This window comes from Carassius carassius, chromosome 12, assembly GCF_963082965.1.
Source record: "Carassius carassius chromosome 12, fCarCar2.1, whole genome shotgun sequence".
Lineage (NCBI taxonomy): Eukaryota > Metazoa > Chordata > Actinopteri > Cypriniformes > Cyprinidae > Carassius > Carassius carassius.
In genome coordinates this window covers 11,884,670-11,909,037 of record NC_081766.1, presented here as the reverse complement: position 1 = coordinate 11,909,037, position 24,368 = coordinate 11,884,670, and the positions used below count along the sequence as shown (strand labels likewise).

Genomic DNA, 24,368 nt, shown 5'->3' with positions numbered 1-24,368 from the left:
TAGAGACACATTGAAAGGTTTGAATCCACCACTGGGACGTGCTGCCCTACTTATTATGTGGGTGCCAGAGAGGGAGAAGAGAAAAATACTGTCTGAAAATGGCAAGGATGTCAGACTCAGTGTATGGATAGTAATGTATAGCTATGCATTTTTATTTTTATTTTTTTATTTTGTTTGTAATTCTGGAAACTTTTTCTGAAGCCTATAATGCACAGAATTCTTAATATGTTATCATGACTTTTAGTATATCTCAGTATCTTCTTATAAATTGCGGATTTAATATTACATAAAAAGTCATGATTATACATTTAAAGAGTAAAATGCATTAAAACATGATTTAAGACACAATATGAAATACTGTGTTTTAAGATTCTTTAAATGTGCAACTTTTACATAGGCATTATAATAAATTAATGCATTATATTATTGTGCTCACAATTTTTATGAAAATGAAAATATAATGTACAACATTTCTTATAAATAAGACAATTAAATGAATTGTATATTGGGGGTGATCCCAAAAGATGATCCTTTTTTATTATGCCTGCAGGTTTTACAAGCTCATACCAAAAATACATGGAATAATTATGCCAAAAAAAAAAAAAAAAAAAACAACTGTCACACCTCAGGATATATATATATATATATATATATATATATATATATATATATATATATATATATATATATAAACCTGTATTAGTGATGTTTATTAAAACTACCCATATAAAAGTTTTACAGAATATGTTACCAAAATCTCTTCACCTTTAGCATAGATATCATTAAATTCTGACTTACCTCCCAATGTGGCTGATACCAAGAAATGAGTGCCATATTTCTTGATCAGATTTTCATGAATCTGCTGAAGGCTCGGCCTTCTCCCCAGAAGCCTGAGGTTGCGTAAAAACTCGGGCGCCAAAGGCAGCGGGGCTTTGAAGAAGTCTCTTTTCTCTGTCACCAAGCTGTTCACTTTCCAGTGACTAAACTCCCTGCGAGACAAAACAAAAACAGTTCAGTACTTTAATGCAATAGTTTATTTTAATACCATTACAGTGGGTATAGAAAAGTAGACAGGTGTTGAAAATTAGCACATGTGCTATAACACTTTAAACAATGCATCTGGTCTATCCAATGTTACTGCTATGCCCATATTAAATAAATAATTAAATAAAGTTGGACAGTTTTTTTATCCATTTGTATTAATTCAGTGCAACTTATAACATCCAAGTGAAAGATATAACACCAACATGTCCAAAAAAAAAAAATAATAATAAAATAAAAAAAAAACTGAAAAACCGAATCAATGAGTTTGAAAAAGGATCACCCCCTTGACAGTATTTTTTTGAACCACTTTTTTCTTTAATTACCGTATTTAGTCTGTTGGGATCTGTCTGTTTCTACTAACTTTGCACATCTAGACTTTGCAATATTTGCAACTCTTCTTTGCAGAACTGCTCAAGTTCGGTTAAATTGGATGGTGAGCGTTTGTGAACTGCAGTCTTCAAGTCATTCCACAGGTTTTCAATGGGCATTAAGTCTGGGCTCTGACTGGGCCATGCAATGACATTCACCCTTTTCTCCTCTAACCACTGTGTGGTCAGTTTTGCTCTGTGCTTTGGGTCATTGTCATGTTGGAGGGTAAACCTTCTTCCCATTGACAATCTTCTTGCAGACCGCTGCAGATTTTCCAAGAATTGTATGATATTTTGCCCCATCCATTTTCCCTTCTTTACTGTAGGAATTCTGTTATTGGAATGGTGATTTATTGGATTATTGCCAGACATATTGTTCTGTGTTGAGGTTAAATAATTAAGCTAATTAAGCACAACTAAGGATTGAAATGCTCCAGGAAAGAAATTTTCATGTTGAGCCAATCAAAATGGCCACAGCTGATCACAGTTGAAAGTCAAATGGCTTAGTTTTCCATTGAGAAGGTGATTAGCTACAACTCATTTTAGGAGAGGGATGATCTTTTTTCCTACTCTTTTTTTTTCTGATTTGTTGGTGATAAATCTGTTGTTGGTGATAAATCAACTCTTCTGATTTGTTGGTGATAAATCTTTCGCTTGGATGTTATAAGTTGCACTGAGTAAAGACAGCTGGATAAAACATGCGTAAGGCACAAGAGCAAAAGAAAATGCTGATAGCAGAAAATAAGTCTAAGCATGTGTAAAATTTGCATGGTGCTAAATATTGATGCATGTCATCGTAATGTGGGTGAATGCGATTCAGGTCCATAAACAAAACAGAGCTTACATGATGCAACTTTTGACAGTGTTTGTAACTCTGACATCATTCCTGCACACACATCTTGCAAAATACTCTCTGTATCTTCTGAATATGCGTGGCATAAAACCAATAACAATCCTAATGTTTTCCTGGGGTTACGTGTATGTTCATAGAACAAAGCTTGTGCTTCTGTGAAGATGCTACCCAAAGGAATCGCCTACTGGGCTTAATACGGTTCGTTAGAATCTCTAAGAGTTAATTAACGAAAGCAGTTGCTGTCCGACCATAAGCTAATGGTGATAGATGATCTTAATTAAAGGGCTTTAGCACCAGCTGATAGCACCTGGAACTCTGCTGTGGAGTGGGACACCATCACCCAAAATGCTCAACTTTTTAATACTGCCTTACTAGGGGGCCACCGCACCTGGGTATTGACTTAATTTCTTGTATTTGTTGTCTCTGTCATACCTGCCAGCCAATTGTAAGTGGTAACTTTAGTCTTTTCAGCTGGTTTCTGCATCAAGTTTTAACTTGCAGGCTGCATCTGTGCAGCACACACACACACACACACACACACACACACACACATATATGCACGAAAGAGAAAACTGCTGATCTGCAACACCTTGCTCTGCTGGATTGAAACTGGGTCTTCTGGCCCGTTTGTATTAACCTGCCAATCAAGCAGAGGACGGCAGGTGCGCTCTATGAAAATAGATCTTCACCTCTCAAACTTTTCATTCATTAAAACAGACATACACCTTTATCCGATGCATATAATGAATGCGCTGTCCTCTGCTCAATGGTGGACTGAATATCAAAGTCATTGCTACTACTTTAGAATTCCTTGTGGATCGTGGTTAGTTTATATGCAGAGTTTGTTGAATGAAGGAGGGGAAATTTGAATAGCAATTAGTGTCTCTTTCTTTTCCCCTGTGAACCTGTGCTGGCGGTGCATTCTGCAGCCGTGTTTGTGCTCAGCACAGTAATAGGTGCTTCACACCCCTCCTTCGCTAATTTGAGACAGTTAAACATTTATTCCAGGAGAACTTTAAATTATTTTCTAGAACAAAATACACATCACTTGTCAAGTAGCCATTAGTGTGATGTTTTAAAATTAGGTTCCAAACAGATCTTGAGTAACCAATTTTGTTTTGGTGCATTGGTGGCAAAATCATATGAATTAGTATGAAAATTAATGATTGTAAAAAAATAAGCATGACGATCCACCTCTAAACCTAACCCTCAGTGAGGCATAAGCAGATCATATGAAAATGAATGAATGAGTTGACAAAATTCAAACACCAAAATGTAAAATAGTTTGAATTTCCATGAGAGTATGTTGGATGGTTCACTCTATGTTGTTCCAAAACTTTTTCCAGATGTTTTTCTTGTGAACTGTGGAGTTTATCCTGAGAATATCCTCATGATTGTTTTCCAGTCGATAAAAGTGGGGGAAAAGCATCATTTAATGTAGCTCATGTGGCTCATGCTTTATATCCCAACTTGTGTCAAGTTATACAAATGCTTTTTGTGTGGAACAGACTGACATTTTAGTTGTTACTCACTGATAGTTCTTCAGTGGGATAAGATGATTGATTAAGTTTTTAAATAACTGATTAGTTAATGAGTCTTTCTTTTTCTTATGAACAAGCCAGTCTCAAGATTTTCAGTGTATAGCAACTTAAATCACCTGTTTCTCACACAAGAATGACCGCAGAAGACTGGGATATACTGTAGAGTAGTATGGATCACTTTTATTATAGTCTTTGAAATAAAGGAAATGTATAGCCCTAATCCTCATTCACTTTCATTTTGTGGAAGGGTTGCCTGGATATTACACTAAAGATTCATCTTTTTCATCATGGAACAACGAAAGTCATATTGGTTTAAAACAACATTGGTGAGTCAGTGACATAATTAGTATTTCTCGGTTAATTAATCTCTGAAAAGGTTCCAAAAGGGTGTTTTTGCAGCAGTGCAGCAGAAGAACCATTTTTGTGTTCCTCACAGAATATTTCAATGATTTGTAAGGCTGTATCCCTTTAAGATTTGTGTACTTCTTTGCCTGCAGTGGCTGGGCGTTCAATTCCATGGACATCATGTTCACTCTAATGACCTTCAAACTTTACCTCAGTATGAAATCAGATCAGAACTGACATGAATGTGATTGGAGTGACAGACTATCAGGCTCTCAGAGCTTCTGAGAAATATTTGTTCCCTGTGCATCTGGACTTTTGTATTTATAAAATAAAACAGGAACTTCTTGTCAACTAAAGTACTGTAAGTATGATATATTACCTCCCTTCTCAACTGCAGACACTGAGACATTTACTGAGCCCTTTACAGAAATGTCCAGTCTTCCACTCTTGTTCACTTCAAATTGCATTGCTGTTTTTTTTCTTCTAAAATGTTTTGTAAGGTAATCTAATATATGTTTCTTGTTTTATCATCTAAATTAACCAGTTTTATTTAAATCAGAAATATTATTTAATAATATAACTTAATCAATCTGTAGTGAAGTGAAAGTAATTTAGGGTTAGGTAAGTTTTCACTTTTTCAGTGTTCTGTGGAATGTGGAACCAGTTTGAGGATAATTAAAATTATAGCTCACAGAAATTATGTCAACTAATATACAGTCTATTTTAGAATATTGTCTTAAAGTAGGCTACAATAGGTATGCATTAATACTTGGTGATAAATTTATTGACATAAAACAAATCAGAAACAGGATTTACACAAGTATATCCAAAGCCTGTCTCAATTATTTTTGTCTTCTGAAAATAAACCTGAAATGAAAAGATGCCACGTTTTCAACAGATGGTGACTGAGTCACTCTGAACAGTTTGTTCACCTATTCAGCCAAAAGCTTAAAATGTCACAATCTGTCTGAATGTCCCATTCTGTCTTTGCTCTCTCTCTTTTTATTTTTCTCTTTAAACCCCTCTGTTTCATGCAAAACTTGAAAGGCTTGTGGTTAGTGAACTAAAACATTGGCTCATGCTGAATTTTATTTTTTTATTTTTTTCATCTAGAAAATAAGCTTAGGAAACCATCCCACCAGGGGCTGCATTGTATTGTGAAACCAGCTTTAACTATAGATTTTTAAAGAAGGATTAGTTGCCAAAGTTAAGCAAATAAGAAATGACAAAATCATGCTTTCAGCAAAATACAGAACTACACAAAGCAAAAACTAAATGAAACTGCTCAGCAAAAAACTTTGCACTGGCAAACATCAACATAAAGAGTGAAATTTGACTCAATCTATGGAAGATCAGACAATGCTTATCAAATGCTTATGAAATACCCTTTGGTGAGTGATTGAAGTGGTAAATTGCATCAAGTCAACAGAACACAAAAGCGATTCTTTTCAAGCCCCTGTATGGCTTCCCCCCTTATAATTCCACACAAGCATCTCTGAGTTTTCCATCCATTTGGCTTATTAATTCTACATTGTGGACCAGTGTCACCTGCATAACATAATTCATCTCTTGTGTTTCCCATTAAAACATTAAAATTACATTTTGTCTCAACTGCTTATAGCTTACACAGGTCTTTGTGTTTGATTTCTTTTGCAGATACTTGTTGCCTTTGGAAACCAACTACTACCAGGTTACTAAATCTCTACGGAGCGGCTCCCTGCTGGTCGTCACTGCCGTCACCTTGTGCAGCACCAATGGTATGATGGTCTACAGATAATAGCACGAATGGGAGCTACTACATCATCCCAAGGCTCCACATAGGTAGGATAGTGTGTCTTGGTTCTTCCATAATTATAAATATTTCTTGTATTATTCCAGACTCTACATCTATTTGAAGGTTCATTTGATATTTTTTCCTTCTTAAAAAAGGTTTTACATATGAATAAATAATGCTGAAAAATTATAAATAAATAATAAATAAAAATTATAATAAATAAAATAATACAAACAATTAATAAAAAAGTATATGAATTATTTCTAAAAATAATGTAACGTGAAAAGCCAAATATTCAGCAATCCACATACTTGACAATTATGCTTGTAGAATAAATGAGGTAACTGAACAATATAGGTTCAAATTGTTAACATTAGATAACATGCAATATGAACATCATTCAGTAATCTAAATTGATATTATATATATATATATATATATATATATATCAATTCCTTATTAGTCATTCATAATTTATATAAAAAATAAAATAATGTATACAAAATAAATTAGTATATTTAGAAATCAAAATAAATCTATAATAAATGCTGTATTTTTCATTGTTTGTTCATGATACAGAATCAATGAACGAATGTTAACAAACATAATTGTCAAGTATTACCATAATTTAAACATTTAAGAGTAATAAAGCATTTCTACAATGACATTTGTAACTGAAAACCTTTACTTTTCTGTTACGGAGTGCAGTGTAATCTGTGTAAGTTATCTCTTTTAAACAGAAATCTGTTTTGATTGTGTATTTCATTTTATTGAGCTCACAGATGCCTCCATATAAAATAAAACCAAAAACAAAAAAACTTCTGAATGTAAATGTCAACTGCTGCTAAAGCCTCGGAACAAAGGAAACTAATGCAAGTGCACATTTCTCTCCATTCACAACAGAAAAATCCCCATCGGAGCTGGCAGTATGACTAAAGACCATAGAATTCACTCTGCCGGGGATCCTTTGGTGCAACGTTAACCCCCAGAGGGGAGCTGTGCCCAAGGAAGCAGTAAAAGGTACAGTGCCTGCTGGTGTTCTCCTCTTGTGATGTGCAACCCAGTTTCTGTTTCTGTTATCATATCAAAAGGCGAATGCAGTGACAAGCTGAAGTTCCGTCTTTGCAGTGTGAGGTCAGTGATGCTGTTTACACACTGTCTGAACTGTGAGGCACATACAGAAGAGTCGCCTACACCCAAACACCCACACACCCACACAGACTTTGGCTTGCTGGACAGACTTTCAAACCACGCTGGCAGAGGCTTGTCTCCCCCTTACTGAGTCCATCACAGTTCCGTGGGCCTTTCTCTGCCCAGCTGCAGGAGGCACGCTGGGTTCTGAATTCGAGGAATGGAGAGAGTTGGACAGAGTCAGCTATACACCAGCGGGGGACAAAAGAAGCAGGTGAAAAGGCCAAACTCCCCTGGCGGATCTGAGGTCAGCCACAGAAATGCACCAAACACATCTTTCTTTCCTGTTGTCCCTGTGTCTTTGAAATGGATTGGAATGAATGTGTAGTGGTCGATATTTAAAATGCACTGTACTGGATGAATGATGTGATGCCGGGTGCATGTAATTAAAACAGGTCAACAGCTGAATAATCACAACCGGGTTCCTACTGATGTGTTGCACTTTTCAGAATAATAATGATTGTTGCTGTGCATCAGTGCCAAGGTCACAGGTTTGAATCGCAGGGAATATAGGAAATAAGACCTCACTAGATAGTGTAGTGTGGTGCAGGGGTTTTTGTACTGTAACAAAATCATTTAAATATATATATATATATATATATATATATATATATATATATATATATATATATATATATATATATATATATATATATAATTTTTTTTTTTTTTTTTTTTTTTTTGTAAAATTAAAATGCCTTTACTGTCACTTTTGAGCAATTTAATGCATCATGAACTGCATCAGATTAAACAGATCCATGCCTCATCACAACTGAGACCTTAGTATTTTTTAAATTTTCTCCTGTTATGTTGTTGTCAGGACTTCTCACTGTGGTTTATATTATCTGTCATGAATGACGAAAGGGTCAGTTTGTCTGCATGACACTTTTCTGCAGAAAGCTCGACTGGTTGCTGCAAAATCCACACACCCTTCATTCACAAAGTTTTTTCTAGTTTTATAAAGCTTTCATTTATCACTAAGAGTGTAGTCAAGTCTATTTAACCCAGTTTACCATGTCTTGCTGATTTTCTAAAAATTTAAAATTGATTCTGTAAGTAAAGAAAAAAAAATGGTAGTCCAAAAATCCAGTGGGCAAAAAGCATATGGTGCGTAGATCCAAAATATTCAAAGATATAGATGAAAGAGATCCGCACTTGTCCAAATACAGCTCAAAAAGCGTATTCCATTTATTGTTCAGAGGTCACAAAAATATGTGGAAAGAAGTGCAAATTGATTCTGTAAGTTAACATTACTATGAGCACTTTTATCGTTTTACATGATTTTCTCACCCCACATGCAGAGAAGTAATGGAAAACAATGTGTGGAAAATGGGAATCCATGTCAGAAATCGTCTGGATTATGAGTAAGTTTATGATTTAAGCACTGCTGCAATTTACACAGATATATTCCCTGCAACTAATTCTTTGTAAAAAATAAAATAGCATCTTATTTTTAAGAAAACAGATATTTTAAATCCTAATAATATTTCACAATATTACTTTTTACTGTATTTATTATTAAATAAATGGTGAGCATAAGAGATTCCAGTGTTCAAAAACATAAAAAAATCTTGCTAAACCGAAGCTTTTGAATGGTAGTGTAAAAGACTATGGAACCGTTCTACCGATGTTCATCACTATTGGCCTAGAAAGCCAAGAAACCATAAGTACACCAGTAGTGAACCCGATTTTGCTTACAAGTCAGTTTTGAATATCCAGTTTTTTCAATTAATAATATATTCATCACAACACAAACCTGTAGATTTTGTAGCGTGTGGAGAAACCTTGTTGGAAGCGTTCTTTGAACTCGGTGTATTCTGGACAACGATGGAAGGGCCCTTTATCAGACAAGAGCCAGTCCAGCTGGCCACTGCTCCGGCCAGAGATAGAAGAGAATGGTGAGGTCTTCTGGTCCAGACGCTCAGCCAAAGCCAGAAACCAGCTCAGTGGGCCCAGAGGTGCCCAGTGCCACAGGAGCATCAAGAGGAACCATCTAACACCCGCAGCTCTCTGCCAACAGAATGCCATCCTGCCCCTGGGCACCTGGCGCCAGCATTCTTCTGCCAATCCCTTTGACCTGAACACACAGGAACAGAAGATGATGGTAAGGCTTTGATGATGAGCATTAACATATACATTTTCTTTTGTGTGTTTAATTTAGGATTAAATCAAAAGTATTCACAGTGAAGTATAGCGAACAGAGCTGTCTGGCATACTCAATTCTGATTAGTCATTCACGGCTTTCAGCGGTCATATCTTTCCTAAAGAATAGAGTTATTTAAGTATCACTGGTTTTTATTTATATTTTAAATCAGTTTTATTTTATATTATCTGTTTCTATATATATCAGTTAATGTTCATTTTATGTCAAGTAAAGATAAAAAACAAATCTGTTTTAGATAAGTATAATAACCTTAGGATAGTACTGTATTACTGTATACTGTACTAACATTGTTAAAATGTAGTATGTTGTACACCAAAAAAATGTGTTATAGAAAGATTTTCACTAATAATTGCAAAGAATTTGCAAGTAACAAATTAAATGTAACATGACATTTTGAAGTAGACAGGCTGAAATAGTATTTTCTTGTAAAACAACACATGAAAATACTATAATTTATCCAAGAATCGTGTTGCAAGAAAAGGGTTGAAGCATATCTAGGACCTCATGTATGTACATTAATAAGTTCCATTTACCCAGCATAGCCTTCTTCAGCACATTTAATTAAACTACAAACAGCCATCAGGTCACCCAGAAATTATTCACCATGTTTTCCCCCCTATTGCTTCCTGAAAGAACATCTTATTTCCTCACTCAGTCATATAGTTTTAATATTCAAAATGTAATCATCCCCATTCCTCCAGCAAAATATTTCTTCTACTCTTCACTTTTTCCCTCTCATCTCCTTTGTTTTATACTCTGCAATCATCTCATGGCCTCATCTTGATATATCTTATTCTATGCTATAGCATCTCTTTTTGGTCTGTTTTATATATTTCATCATTTTTATTACTTTGTTCTTTCTAACAATTTATCCCATTGTCTTTTTTTTATCTTCTTCTTAGTCCTGTAGTATGTGACCAACATTTGCTGTTTCTGTAAGGTAAATTACAAGAATATATATATTAGGGTTGACTGTCAATAAAATAAATAAATAAATTGGTTATGCTATGATAACCTTGATTAATTCAATTGAGATATATATAAATTATTAACACTTAAATTATTGTTATTAACACTTAAATGTACAATGCATTAAAAAGAACAATATAATAAAATAATACTAATAATATGCCCACGTTTTACTTTAAATAGATGTTAAAAATGGCAAATGCTAAACCAAGTAGGCAAATATAAGAGACAAACCATAATAAATTAAATTAAACGTACAAGCAAATAAGAGCAGTACATGATGAATGACATTTGTACACAGAACACATTCATCATGGCATGCATTTTTTCTCAAATCTAGTTTTAACTGCTTCCTGAGAAAGGTAAATGCCATGCTATTTGTCAAATTTAGAATAACAGTTTCATGTAAAAATTGTTCAGGCCTTTGTAATTCATAGAATGCTTTGCTCATTTTTGACCGCAACTTCTAAAACATATTTGTGATTGATAATTAGGTTCTTCGTGCAAATACTGAAGGTGATAAAAGTTTTTACGTGATTTCAGTCAGAAAATTTGGTTTGTTTGATAAAGTCAGTTTACTAAATTGGAGTTGAGGTCATCTATCCATCCATCCATCCATCCATCCATCCATCCATCCATCCATCACATGCTGTCATTGCCACAGTTGACACAACTTTCAGCTAGTCAAATTACATACACCAATTGCTTGCTGTTTGTCACATTTAAGTAGCAACAGCAGATGGACACAGAAATTGTCAACCTTTTATTCTCAAATACCTTGACTGGCTTCACATTTGAAATTTGCCTTTCAAATAAACCCAGGGTCTGAGTAGTGACACCCCAGACAGCTATACACGGTCTTATTGCTCTCCATTCCCTCTGGAGCCTCTACCTAATTATAAAATGCATAAAACATTGAAATGCCAGGGTGACAATGGAAGAAATACTGAATTAGGCCCTGGCATTCTCATGCGCACCTTGCATAATTTAGGTGTCTTTATATTTACCCTTCCCACTCAGGGAAGAAGGCAGGCACTAGCTACGAGTATCTAGAATTTAGGATAGGGTAATATATAGACACTGAGTACACATCTCATGTCCACAACACTTGCATACAAGTGATCTGCAGAGCACACTTGTTAGGAAACCGGCATTGCAGGGCCTAAGGTTCACCTGAAGGCTTTAGATCCAATTGATCAAATAATGATTATGTAGTGGTTTTAAGAAACTGCCTCGAAGACATGCTGATACCACAGCTTTTTGTGATTATGAGGGATAACCAAGCCCTGAGAACAGTGAATTGGTCAAGGAGGCTCTAATTATAATGCATATTTTGTCCTTATAAATAGATCACCCCAAAATGAAAATGTACTCATCCTCATGTTCTAACAAATCTGTGACTTTTATTTAAAAACACATCCATCCATCCATCACAATGACGATTAGCCAACTTTAATACTGTCTTGATTGTTTTTTTTTCTTTCCATTTGGCAGATGGAGATTCCAGCTGTATATGAGTACATTATTTGTTTGTTAGATATCAGCAACACAACAAATCTCCAGGAAATTTGGGATAGCTGTTCTTGAATATCAAGATAATTGCTCTCAAAATTGCTCTGAATTTTTCAACGTCCTTAACATTGTTTATAAAAGGGCCTATGACTCACGCTGTGCACCTGCTAGTATTTTGGTAACCTGCTATGCTTGTTCATCACACTTCATTATTTTCATAGAATAACGCACCTGCAGCTTCTGTGGTTTTAATGTAGTGTACTTTATGAAGCATCTCGGACGCTCTGCCGAGGCTGTTGCTTTGTTATGTATGGCAGTTTTATGCAGGAAAATAACGTGTGTAAAATGTGTTTAAAGTAGATATTTATTTGGCACTTTCATCCAAAGTGGTAGACTAACAGGCACATTCTTTCAAACAACCTTATTAAGTACCTAAAAATTCTGTCGTTATTTACCCACCCTCATGTTGTTCCAAAACTGTATGACTTTCTTTCTTCTGTGGTTATCAGCATTCTTCAGAATATCTTCTTTTGTGTTCCACAGAAAAAAAATAAGTCTTATATGTTTGGAATGACATGAAAGTGAGAGTTAAAGTGTTAAAGTGTTGGCTTGACAAAGGCTCATTTGAAAATTAGAAGATTTATGGGTCTTGCAGACAGAGAGAATAAAAGGATAGAATGATATAGATACTGTAGGTGTTAATTGGTAGAACACTAATTTCCCAGGATGCATTACTTGTGTTTAATTTCTTTGAATTTTTATTTCAGTAAATTCATTCTGATTCAGATGTCAAATCTACAGTATTCTTGTGTGGTGTAGCCATTTCAATTTCTCAAGAATAAAACAAAACAAAACTCATTAACACAATGGACACTAAACTACACCAAAACGTACTTGCATCTCATAATTCCTAATCACATTCTAAAGAATAGTGTGTGTTTCTTCCAAAACATCTAAGTTCTATCGTTGACACTCTTTCTGTATGTGTGTGTGACCATTGAACAAGATTCTTGTTGAGAACCACTCAATTTCACTTAGATCCCACAGGTACAGAATCATCCTCTGAGCCATCGAAGGCAGTTATCCAAAATTGGCGCAACAGTCAGTTCTCAAAAAGCCAATTGAGGCCTATTATGGCAGAAATTCGGCTGCTGTTCTACACTTTACATATAACAAGGCCCAGATGAAATCATTCACATAGCCGCTCCAAACTCTTCCTGATTTAAAGTTGATTTAACATCTGTTTACATGAGAAAGCTCTCAAAACTCCAATATTTTCAATTTTATAGAAAGTCTGAGAACACAAAAGACCTGTTGGGGATTTAGGTTGGATCTCCAGTATTCTGTGTTCTCATCTATTATTCAAAGTAAAGCAAGAAATGTTATGCCGTCCAGCTGTGGAGTTTTACTGAGCCTGAGTGTGCAGAGGAACCAGGTGCACTGACATAACCATAAAGCCGGCTGTCCTATTGAACTCGAGTACTCAGCAATCCCCCCACCTGCCTTACTCTTGCCATCATTTGTGTCTGCAGCCCCATTACAGAAATCCAAACGCAAGTGAAAAAAGGAATGTGAATTTCAGGCCTTATTATGTGAGAGGAAAATATTATTTATATGATTATATAGGTACACTACCTTTCAAAAGTTAAAATAAGTTTCTTATGTTCACTAAGGCTGCATTTATTTTGTCCAAAAATACACTAAAAACAGTAAGATTGTAGAAAATGTTTATTTTTAAAATTATTTAAATTATAATAAATTTAATAGAAAATCCATCATGTTATAAAAAGTTTAAAATAACACCTTTATTATTATTATTATTTAAATGCAAAATTTACATACTATATATTTCCTCATTATGCCACATGATTTGTGTGACATGAATTACTTTACATTTTGCCTGAATATAGTAGTAGTATGAGGAATAGTAATATGAGTGCTTTGATTTGCCCATCATGCATCTGTGCCCATCATTGCCCATAGCCCATCATGCATCTGTGCTCTTTACAGTTGTCTGATTTCAATCATGCATTTATTGTTTGTTTGGAGTTTCACTTCTTCAATAACCATAACAGGCTGTCTGACCAAACTACCTACTCATTCAAGAGTGAGACCTTAGGGTGTATTTTTTTATTTTATTTTATAATTGTTCTATTTTTTTTCTTCACATAAAGAGAGCAAACCTTTGAAACAATAATTGCATTACAGTTATTGCACCTGTCTTGTTTACTGCATTTGATCTGCCTGCAAAAATGTGAGTGTCATAGACAAAGCAACAAAAAAGAAGCATGCAAGAAACTTTTAATAAGGTCGAGCTCTGCACACCTCCATGTGTGATTGTTTATGAGCAATTTCATCCTGTGAAAATAATTAAACCACATTTAATTCCACCAGAAAATATGCCCCAGGTGACCATTTTGTAAGATGGGAGATAAATAAATGAAAGGGCATAAATCCTGAAAATGTGTTTAATTAAAACATGCAAGCATGGCAAGTTAATCAGCGAAACAATTATGCGGGCGTGAAAGAGCATTAATGTGAAAGCAATTTCAACAATATCTTGTTGTAGAAGGGTTATATATGTCTCTCTGTGTGTACGTATGTGATGGTCTAGCAAACAAACTCATGCACTAATATGCATGTACTGTATGTACATTTACACACATCTGTGTAATTCTCAAATTCTGCAAGCTTCTTTTAAAGCACGTGTTATGGCATTATGGCAAATTAATAAGTTGCACTCTCAGTGAAATAATATAAGCAGATGTTCTCCAATGGCAACAGAGGGAAAACATTCACATGAGGAGTCAAAGCAAACAGCCACAATCACTGGCATTTATTTCAGAATTAGGCACAATACTGTAAAATATGGATAATTAAGACTCATCAATGCCTTATTTGCTATACCTATCAAACCAGACTCGGGGTCCAGAGCTCAACTGGTTCATGTGCAAGTGTGAATGTAAGATTGTATGAGTTTCTTTCTTCTGTTGAACGCAAAATAAGATATTTTGAAATTGGTAACCAAACAGTTGGCATTAGCCTAGAATTTTTACTACGCACGTCAACTGTATGGTTACCAACATTCTTCAAAATATAATCTTTTGTGCTCAACTGGTTACCAACATTCTTCAAAATATTGTCCTTTGTGTTCAGCAGAAGAAAGAAAATCATACAGGTTTGGAACAATTAATGGGTGAGTAAGTGATGGTAGAATTTAAATTTTGGGGGTAAACTATACCTTTAATGCAGACTGTCCAGCTGTTGTATCATCGTAAACACATTTCAGCCTTCTAGTGGGTGTACTTGCTTATACATCACACTCTCAAAATAAGCACCATTCATAAACACACAAACACACACAGGCCTACTCGCACTAAAGATAATTACCCTGGCTTCTTATTAGATTAACACCGCTCCATAAAAACACATCTGCATATTGATGCTGATGCTACATCATGCTGATGCTATTAGCTCCGTGCCTCATCCTTAAATATGTCCTGCACAGGTCATCACAGAGTCTTCAGGACTTTCTTGCCAGAGCCTGTGCAAACTCATTTTGTAATTGAGGTGAAAGCATGTCCCTGTGCAAACAGACCTCCCACACACCTATAAAACACTCTCACTGCTAATGAGAGGATGAGCTTTAGAAACATTGAACACACAGAGGAGAACTCACACAGGACACATTCCAGCATCGTTGCCATGGTCACCTCATATGGGCAACCAATTACCACAAGTGCACGAATCATGATTATATACACCACAGGTCCTCAAGTGTTTTGAGGAGTGACCACATTAGGAAAAAATGTGATATCTCAATGTTTTATCTCGGCCTTATTAAGATTTGTGCCTATGTTGGATGTTTCTTGAAAAATAGCGATTATAAACTTCCTCCTGGAGGAGAAAAATTAGCTGTTAACTGAAAAGCAGGTTCGTTGTAGTGTAAAGGCAGGGACGCAATTTATGTCACAATATTTTGGATGCCAAAACTCATGTAATTTGGATACAAAACCATGGCAACTGTGTCAATTATATGGGAAACACATGAAAAACGTAACATGCTCCAAACCTTTTTCTATAATATACAGTTGGATCCAAAAGACTGGTACAACAATGAAAAATCTTTAAAATCTGATTCAAACCTGTAAATAAAATGTAAAGAAGGACTATTCACACCAAAAATTATAACTATAAAGTTAACTATGATGGTAACTAATTATATCAGCATCCACACCAATGCACGATAACATTCTGTTTATTAAAAGCACACGTTGCAGTTTGGTCATCTGCTGCTTTAAATGCTCAAGCTCTTCAAAGGAATATGGATTCTGATTGGCTGTAAATGTTTTTATCATTCATCGGCTGGAAAAAAAATAGCTGTGAAAGTGATTCCAATGATGTTGTTCCTCTGTGCTGTTATCATTATGGTTGTGGCAAGGACTCTGATACATTTTTATTTATTTTTTATTTATAATGATTTTTAAAACTTAAAATCTTTAACATTATAATTATTGTCCTTGGTGCAAACAGACCTTTACACTGAAAAAAAAAAGTTACCTAAAACTGGTAACATCTATTGTAAATTAAGAGCAAAAAGCTTCTTGTACTTTATTTAAACCTTCTGTTTAAACAAAAGAAAGATCAGATATTTGCTTATTTGTTTAGTAACTTACAAATAGTTTTAAATCTGAAATATTTCTTAATAATTTTACATTAAAATGTTATTTTGTTTAAATTTTGGTCTGCGCTGTAAAAATAAAAATAAAAAAAAAGTTACCTTGAAGAGCAAAGTTTTTTTTTTCTTCACATCACTCAAATTGACATTATTTATTTATTTATTTTATTTTTACATTTAAACAAACAAATAAATAAATAAATACATTTACGAGTGGTCTCATGTTTTTGGACCCTGCTGTTGCAGATACTACAATTCTCACAATTTTCTATCATAACATCGCAATGGTATGAAAATTGTTACATTTTTCAGAGATCAATGTTCTTTCTGGAGGATGTGTCCTCATATTCTTAATTTAAGCAACAGTAACTTCCACATACTGTAATCATAAATTCACAGCAGTGCCTCTGCCGATGGAGGAATACTAAATTGTGTCCAGCCAACCAGAAAATTGTAGCGGTTTATTAATTGTAACAAATGTAATTAGTATTTTAACACTTTCCAAACGAATCCACTTTTTTTTATCAAGTTATGGGAACATTCAGGTTGGTTTATCACACCCAGATAACACAGCCATAATTTAACCTAATGTGTTAGAAAGCTTTGCACATTTAAATAAGCACTGCTAAATCGGAGTCATGTCTTCGGGTAGAGACTGTCATAACATCGGTGCACTTGTTCTCTCAATTCAAGCATTATAATTTTACTTTCAGTGTATTGTTATATACATGAACAGCTGAAAACAGCACTTTTCTGCTATGCAGAATGCTGCTTTTTGTTTGAGAGGTCTCTGTAGCATTTGAACTCGATGTAGGATGAGGAGATGGAAAGAGGAAAGGATGAAAGGAAAGAGAAGGGATCGATGTGAAACGGTAATACAAGCGCACCTTCTGAACTTCAGCTGTGCTGTTGACACACACACAGACACACAACAATATACACTACATTCAAGTGTGTGCGCACGCCCTGCGTACAGCTTATCACTTACGTATGTCATTGATCATGTGTCTATATGTGAATTGTCTGTTATCTTGCTTGTGATTGAGCCAGAGTACTTTGTTTGTGGTTAATGGACTTTGGCAGGCAGAGGGTGATTGCATAGCTCCATATGCATGTGTGATAATGAGTGAAGACAGATGTAGTGTGCAGAGACTGATCAGGGGCATCGGGGTCCTTAGATAGTCAATAAATCTACCACCGAGCTGTAAGAGGTCCATTACCCTCCAGCAGCAGATAAAACCTCCCCTAAAGATTGTTCTGGATAGAATTTGACCCATGACCCTGTTTATTGGGCTTTCACTGATTTAATTAGAATCACCAAGGGCTAAAAACCCAAAGTGACTACAGTATATAGAACGGTTGCTAATGTGAATGTACTGTACAGATGTGCTTTTTAGAAACTTGGTTACTTTCAAAATATACCAATGTGTAATAAAACAGTTCTGCATTTCTATTTGAACTAGAGGCCATGGCATTTTATTAAACCAAACCATTTTTTGCAATTAGAATTTAAAATCAATTATGAAGGAAATTGGAATCCCAGGTTTGTTCAGCATGCTACTTGTACACACAATTACCGCTTGCCATACAGTCTGCTCTTAATTTGACTATAATTTATACATTGGTAATAGCTCATATATTATGTTGTTTACCAATCCGTGAAATATTTTAGAAGGTAAGTGGATTTGAATTATATCTTATCCGAACCCAACCCTTCAAGTGTTTCTTAGCTGTAAAACTATTTTTTTTAAATAGTTAAATTAATAGTAAAGTATGATGATATTTTAAAACTGCAATACGTAAATTCTTTTGTCAAAAAAGTGGTTTTAATTAATTAAAATAGAATAAAATATAGTTATTAGATTAAAAAGAATTTTTTTTTTTTAGATGAAACTAATACTTTTATTTAGCAATGGTTAATTAACTAGATCAAAAGTAATAAAGAGATTTATAATGGATTTAGTTTTTTGAATAAATACTATTCTTTTGAACTTCGAATGTGACTGTGTTTATGTAAATACTTTTTAGAAACATAATTGAATTAAATATGAATTCACAATGCCGTTCTGGTTCTTGGCAGTGATACATTAGCTCGGACCAGTGGGGTTTGATTCCAGCGTTTGCATTGAAACTTGTGAGCCATCAATCATTTATATATGCATTTATACATTTAGCAGACACTTTTATCCAAAGCGACTTGCAAATGAGGACTGCAACAACAATTTATCCTAAGGAGGCAGATACATTAGAATTGCTGAAATACAAAGTTCCAACATTGCTCTGAGATGAAAGTGAGAAACAGTTGATGAATCAATCATCTAGAGGAAACAACAGACAACTCTCCCCTGCCAGTTCTGTAATATCAAGTCTTATTGTCTAAACTTCCCTGTGCGCATAATAATGATCTCAGACATCAACTGGGCAAGAATAAAAGGTTTTTGTTGTACAAACTCTTTTTGTGTCACAATTCAGAATCTGGGGATATTCAAATGTAACCCATAAGTCTAATAAATGTATTTAATTTAAGGATTTTAAACATCTTTCTTAAGTAGTTTTTCTGTTATCAAAAACCCTTTCTTTGAATCACTGCTGCTAAATAGTCAGTGATAGACAGAATCTACAGTTTGTGTACAGTAAAGTAATTCAGAAAGCATCTGATCACTTGCCAAGTTGTCTCTTGATATATGTGTTTTGAAGTTTGTGTCTCTCTTTTAGATTTATTCTGCCGTGTTAATCCTTCAGGATATGTATGGTGTCAAATGTGAATTTACATTTGGAGCTTTAATAAGAGCTGATGTTATTATTCTAGCTTGAGTCTATGAGGCTCTATTCCATTGGCCTGAGGTGGTTGGAGCAGCTGCGCTGACTACATCTGTCACCTTGCTTATCAGGCAATGCAACACTAGTTAAGAGGCAGTTGGTGTCACACAACTAAACTTTTACCAGCAAAAAGTCTGGTCCAGATTGCATTTTATTCTGGCTAATTAACAATATCCTGCTTTTCAAACTTTTTGATACCTTGTGTGGGAGCAACTTCCTAAAATGTAGTGGCAGCTAAATAATTTAAAGACCCATTTATAATGTTTGAAATGTAATGAAATTATTAATAAAATTAAAATATTTTTAATATATTTTTATAATATATTTATAATATATTTTCAGCCAATTAACTGAAGAACAATAAGTTTAAGTTGCATTAATAAATTACTAAAACTAGAGCTGATATAAAAATAAATTAAAGCTGCATATAAATATTTAAGAAATATATAAAAATACACTATTAAATTATTAAACTAAAATTAAATTCAAATGAAAATGTACAAATGAAAGCTCATATTATCATTAATAAATACCATTATAAAAATAAATAATGTTAATTAATATAATCTATAAATACTACAGTATATAAATAATACTAAATACTGATTATGTTGTTCCCAAAATTATAACAGTACTAACAGCAAATCAAATTCTATTGTTAAACACTTTTTTCTGCCTACTATTATTAGTTTTACTGCATACACTCCAGTTTTAAAATCTCTAGTTAAGGACTGTTTTAAAGATTTGACTGTAGTTTAACTAGCTAAAATTAGGAGTTTTTTTTTTTATCAGAGTGTAACTGACAATTTTAGTCAACACTTTCCATTTTTGTGTCATTACGGATCAGATGGTCAGTGACTGGCCTGTGGGCGGTCCATCTGAGACCAAGAAGTCAGTTTGCCAAGGTACAGCTCTGAGTAAATCACTGAATGTAATTCTGAGATCATTTGTTGGCACAGCTGCTGCAGGGGTGAAATACTTCTTTCGAGCAAACTATCATCGGCAATGCTTTGGGAATATAAAAATTTAGCAGAGCTTCAGTCCGTCTTACGTATTAAGTAAGGCGACCTGAACTCTTTTCAGTGCCAGTTCTTTGGTATGTTTCCATAAAGCAGCCTAAAGCCACTGTCATCATAAGATCATAACTATCACCACAGATCTCATTTCTCACACATCCAAGCACAGGGTGCACCGTAGGCACACTGCATAAGTCAAAAGTATGAAAGTCAGAGAAGATGATTGACAGGCCTAGATGGATCAGAATGATTAAACGGGTCAGTTTGGATCACTCTAAGCACAACAGCTACTCTCCACCCATTCTTTCCAGTGAAATCACTATATACCTGCAAGGGAAAACTGGCAGCAGAAAGTTAATTCCTCTGGAGGTTGTATCTACTGATATTTATGAGGGCTAGGCGATGCTGTACTTCCATCTCCCTCGCAAGTATGCCAGGGTTAACGGCAAAAGCACCAAAGAGAGGTCGGTTTATCAACAGCACTTTGCATCTCAGATATCATCAGTTAATGTGCAGAGTGCAGTTATAGCATGAGTGAATACATTTGCTATTCTGGAAGGGCGGATTTAATCTACATTTGTTTTATCTAGTAGACCATGTGTATGCATTTGGCTAGCTATCCTGGAGCATAAAACAACAATTGTGCTGGCATAGAAAAATCGTTACACTGACCAGTGGAATAAAGTGGTTATTTGGCTTCTCGCTCTGTAATGAGTGGAGGGCGTAGCACTTTCGGCTTTCAGAAGGTTTATGGATAAATGCTTTTTTTGTTGCATGGGGATCGTTCCATCAGGGTCAATGGACATTAATGACCAAAGGAGCTGTGAAGCATGCATCATGGAACAGCACTTTAGCTGCTAACACAGATTTCAATCCGTGACAGATATTGGTGACTGTAGATCAGGAAACAGGAACGCACTGTAGATCAACCGGAATCCATTAATGTGGACATACAGGCTATGGTATGTGGGTAACAAATTAGGGCTTCAGGTTCTCACTTTTGGTTGCTGAAATGGGTTTTAAAGGAATACCCAAGGTTTAATACAAGTTAATCTCAATTGGCAATATTTATAACAAATAAGTTATAAATGAATAAGTGTGTGTGTGAGTGTGTGTGTGTCATTCTGGGTTTAAGGCATTATGTTATAAAATTGCATATAAACTCAAATTATGTTAACACAAATAATGTTTTTGCCTTGTGGCTATACTACTGAAACAGTGAGTATTTTAATGTTCATGGTTTTGTCCCGTTCTTGTAAGTGCCTCACAGTAACCCTGAGTTTTGCTTGTTTTAAAGAAAAGATCAAAGTTAGCTTTTGTGGTAGTCATCATTATGCAACAAGTCTTTCAATTAAGCTAATTTATATTGAACCAAGACTGTTCTTTCAAACAGTTGACACCGATGGAAAACCAATCTAATGTACTGGCTGGGCTGTGAATACATGTGGCTTTATGCACAACATGTGTTACACTGCGTGTACACATGCAGTGTGTATAGATGTTTGGTGTTTGCACCTTTTCTGATTCCATGCATGTGACCAGGATGTAATTTAACTCACAATTCACAGGCAGAGAAACCTTTTAACTGCAATATTAGAATGTTGGATCAATACACACACATTGTTATAGTGCATCGGTCCAAAGGGACTGCTGCCAGTGTGTAGCTCGGTCCACAGTATCCACAGACTGAAACACTAAAAAACCTTTCATCAGTCCAAAATGGTGATGCGCAAAGAGATCACCCAAAAAAGATAATTCAGTCATCATATACTCATCATCATATCACCACATGCTGCTATTTCATTTTTCCTAAAATACATAAAGAGAATCTTCATGCTTTGGTTTTTCATAAAACATTATCCCATAGCAACAGTGCCATTAAAGTAGTGTATACTACTTGTGTACTGTACTTCAAGTCACCTGAATTCAAATGATAGAGATTTCAGTCTGTTAATCACACAAACTACAATATTATTGATACACTAGTCACATGGGATCACTTCTTTTTTGTTCTTTTTGGAGCCTGACAGAAAATCAGGGTGAAACTTCTCTTTTTATGTTCAGTAGAACAAAGATAGCATATGGGTTTTGACTGGCAAGTGAGCAAGTAATAACAGAATTAAAATTTTTGAATGCAATATTCCTGTGTGTGTATGTAAATGTGTGGTATGTAGTTTGTTGTGTTTATAGTGTTGTGTCTTTTAGTGTTTGCTCCTCCAGTTTGCTGATCAGCTAACTCTCAATTACACCCACCAGTTGGTGGATGTTATTTTCCATGCATCCTTCCGAATATTTAATTCTCCAGACAGGCGGTACACTCATCAGAGCTTTGTTTCTATACTCTCTGTTTGCGTGTTGTTCCAAAACAGTGAAGAGGTCCCTGCATGCAAAGGCGAAACTAGCATGCAATGATGTTTGAGGGGGTGGAAGAGCACTCAGCTGAATGATGGACTATTTCCCAGCTCGTACTGGCAGTTCTCAAATCACTAGTCCTTAAAAGATAATGATATCCAACCCATTTTGCATATTGGCAGCTGGCTTTCATGCCTCCATACATCATAAGTCATTTTACCCTCTGCCCCCATGGGCAACCATTGATAACAGCTTTAAAAGTCAAAACTTAATTTAGGTTCATCCATACTAAAACAGACACACACACACACACACACACACACACACACACACATACAGTATATATATGAAATCTGATATATGTACAGTATATGTACTCCATTCACTTTTCAAAATCTGTGAAAATGTAGTGCTATTCTCTTTGGGGTTTCAAGACGGAATGCTTCACAGCATTCAAGCAAATATAGATGAAATGTCAAGTTGCACAGGGAAACAATCAAAGTAGACAATCTGTTGTGAATGGAAGAAAACATTGGACTTTCCATCTGGAACATTCCAGAGCAATGTGGTGCCAAGGGCCCATGGTAGTTGATTTTGCCACGTAGTTGAGGTGGGCATTTACCCTAATATAGGCAAGCCATTAGGGACCAATTTCAATCCTGCTGACACAGCCCAACTGACTGAAATAGTTCCTGACTTGCACTATGAAGTAGTGGTACCATTACTGTATGATGCATAATGTGAGAGTATTCGGAATTCTGGTTTGTTATGCTGCAACATTTTTTCCAAGGTTTTCAAATGATTTGGGAATTCAGATTTATTTATCGTATATGTTATCATTCCAACAGGATATGAATAAAACATTAACTCTGGATGCAACATGCAGGGAACAGTTAATTTATTTCATGCTGTTAAAATTTAATTACTAGTGAATATTGTGGTATAATATAGATAAATATATTTATTTATTTAAATTTGCACACATTTGGTCTTGTTTTGTGTTGTGTTTTCTGTTTACACTCTCTTAAGTGCATTTCCGTTTACACTTGATGGTCTGACTAGCTCTAACACACATTTTATCATCTCTGCCCAGTGTGCCATGGGGGCCTTGCATAGTTCTGACAGACTGCTGGTCAAAGAGTGAGCTAAGCCAAGGCTAGCAGATGCTAACTGGTTGAGCTGAACACAAATGCAATTCAGACCCCCTGTATGAGTGTCTGTCTCCTATTTCTTGCCCCCTCTATTTTACAAATTATTCAAGTTCCTCTTTTGAAAAATTACAATGGCCATATCATGGCATATTAATACTATGTAACCCTATATATTATTATTATGGACCATTAAATTTAATAGCTATTTATTATTATTCTGTGTTATTTCTAATTCAATTAAAATATATGACATTGCTTTACCAGTGCCCATTTAATTGAATAAAAAATTTTGTTTTTAAAACTAATAATGGCCAATAAGACAAGCATGCAAATAGCTACGCCACCTAGTTTAGCAAATTGCTGCAAGAGACTTTGTGACCAGTGAGTGAATTTATAACTGGTTAATGGTAGATTGAAGTTGGGGTCTTTAATTATGAGCGGTGGAAGAGCATATTCAGCAGTTGGGGTGAGGGAATCGACTATAGTGCACAAGGAAGGAGCAGAATAATGCTGCTGACAGTGTGCCCTGGAGCAATGGAGAAGTCTATACCTCAATATTGGATCTCTGCATCATCCCGCCCCACCTCAAT

General features: G+C 35.1%; 1 protein-coding gene across 1 annotated transcript in view; it reads right to left on the bottom strand.

Annotated features, from left to right (window-relative positions):
* brinp2 (bone morphogenetic protein/retinoic acid inducible neural-specific 2) overlaps positions 1-24,368 on the bottom strand; it is a 78,226-nt gene that overhangs the window by 42,881 nt on the left and 10,977 nt on the right. Inside the window, exons 2-3 of the mRNA XM_059563471.1 lie at positions 8,873-9,193; positions 799-989 (exon numbers count right to left, since the gene is read on the bottom strand). Coding sequence (XP_059419454.1) covers positions 799-989; positions 8,873-9,144 — 463 coding nt within the window. The 5' untranslated portion in view covers positions 9,145-9,193. The remainder of the gene's footprint in view (positions 1-798; positions 990-8,872; positions 9,194-24,368) is intronic.